Here is a 1779-nt window from a genome sequence, read left to right as displayed (position 1 = left end):
GACCCCCACCACCCCAGAGCCCACCACGAACCCCAGTATGACCCCCACCACGACCCTCACCACCCTGGAGCCCACCACAACTCCAACCGCCCCCACCACCCCGGAGTCCACCATGAGCCCAATCCTCTCTGAACTGACCACATTCTTCAAGATGCCAGAATTAACCTCACTGTCTGCTATCTTGGAATACCCAGCCCCCACCTCACCAGCCCACCTCCCAAAGGCCCACGAGGTGGTTCAAGGGAATTTGGAGAGCTCCAGAAATGACCCTTTGCTCAGCCCTGACTTCTGCTGTCTCCTCTCTCTGGGCTTCTATATTTTGGGTCTCCTCTGGCTTCTGTTTGCCTCTGTGGTCCTCATCTCGCTGCTGGCCTGGGCCCGGCACGCAGAGCCACAGGCGCTGGCCACAGCCACGCACACCACGCACCTGGAGCTGCAGAGGGGAAAGCAAGTGACCATGCCCCGGGCCTGGCTGCTCTTCCTTCAAGGGTCACTCCCCACTTTCCGCTCTAGCCTCTTCCTGTGGGTGCGGGCCAATGGCCGCATGGGGCCTCTGCGGGCAGGACGGCGGCCCTCAGCCCTGAGTCTGGGTCGGGGTCAGGACCTGCTGGGAACAGTGGGCATTAGGTACTCTGGCCACAGCCTCTGAGGGTGGGTGGTTTGGGGACCTGCAGAGGCTGTGATGGGCTTTCCTACTGGGATCTAGCTGGGGGGAGGGGTGGGCAAGGAGCACAGGGTCCGGGGTCTTAGCTGCTTTTCCTTTATCAGAAGCCGCCTCTTCCTACCACATGCACAACCTCAGTGAAGGATCAGGGGTGAAGAGCGGGGCGGGCCCTAGAACAAAGCTCCCGATGCTGCAGGAGAGGGTTGCAAACCACTAGGTTGTTACCATCACCTTGGGGGAAGTCTGGAAACAGCAAAGGGAACGTAGCAGGAATCTCACACCCATGTACCAGAGGGAGCTGGGAAAGCGCTGTATCAAGATGGGAGGCCTGATAGTCCCTGGGGAAGCAGAAACACGGTGGTTTTCTTTTCTTTTTCTCTGCTGGACATTTCTAGCTATACAGCCTTGCACGTTATTTGTGGAATAAAAAAAATAACTTAAAAAAACTGGAGTTTCCTTTAGAGGCGAAGTGTCCAGGGCACCTGTCGTTCGCACGTCCGAAGCCCCACCTGCCCCACCTGAGTTGGATCAGTCGCCCACAAAAGCTCACCAGTCTGCACCCCCTGCTGGGGTGCCCCCTCTCCTCCTGGGGGGCCGACCACCAGGCCACCTCAAAGACTACCTCCAGCTCAAAACCTCTAAGTCTCCCTGGAGTGGCCACTGCCGAGGCGTACCTGCCCGCACCTGCGGCCTCCCGACCTGCCCAGCGGCCAGGTGGGTGTGGGCCTGGCGGCTTGGGCCACTGTGGTGGGTTTAACTGATGACCAAGCCGTTCTCACTCAAGTGTCCTGCTCGCACTCTAGAACCCACTTCTCGCCAGCTCCCCTAGATTCCGCCGTTTCCCCTCACCATGCCAGGCACGCTGTCTCCCCTGTGCCGTCTCCAGCCCAAACCAAGGCCTGGGGCCCAGAGAATGCGGTGGAAGCTGAGCCTTCCTGGGTTGAGAACCCCCTTCTCCAGATGGTGTGAGCCTGAAAAGCTGACTGCTCCTCTCCTGCTTGAAGTCTCCCCTGGAGAGAGGACAAATCTGGAGCTTGGCCTTCAGGGGCCTGTACCCACTCACCCGGCTGACTTCTTATGACAGGTGCTCCACGACCCATGCTCCCGCTATTGCA

The 1779-nt window shown here is 59.4% G+C and overlaps 1 protein-coding gene across 1 annotated transcript; it reads left to right on the top strand.

Annotated features, from left to right (window-relative positions):
- The first annotated feature begins 6 nt into the window (after window positions 1-6).
- On the top strand, window positions 7-1110 carry LOC117800622 (platelet glycoprotein Ib alpha chain-like). The gene has a single exon (XM_034653177.1). The coding sequence runs from the start codon at window positions 38-40 to the stop codon at window positions 647-649; it is 612 nt and encodes a 203-aa protein (XP_034509068.1). The 5' UTR covers window positions 7-37; the 3' UTR covers window positions 650-1110.
- The last annotated feature ends 669 nt before the right edge of the window (window positions 1111-1779 follow it).

Source organism: Ailuropoda melanoleuca, unplaced genomic scaffold (genome assembly GCF_002007445.2).
Source record: "Ailuropoda melanoleuca isolate Jingjing unplaced genomic scaffold, ASM200744v2 unplaced-scaffold73416, whole genome shotgun sequence".
Taxonomy (NCBI): domain Eukaryota; kingdom Metazoa; phylum Chordata; class Mammalia; order Carnivora; family Ursidae; genus Ailuropoda; species Ailuropoda melanoleuca.
Note: the sequence above shows the minus strand (reverse complement) of the source record. Positions and strands in the feature narration are given on the sequence as shown.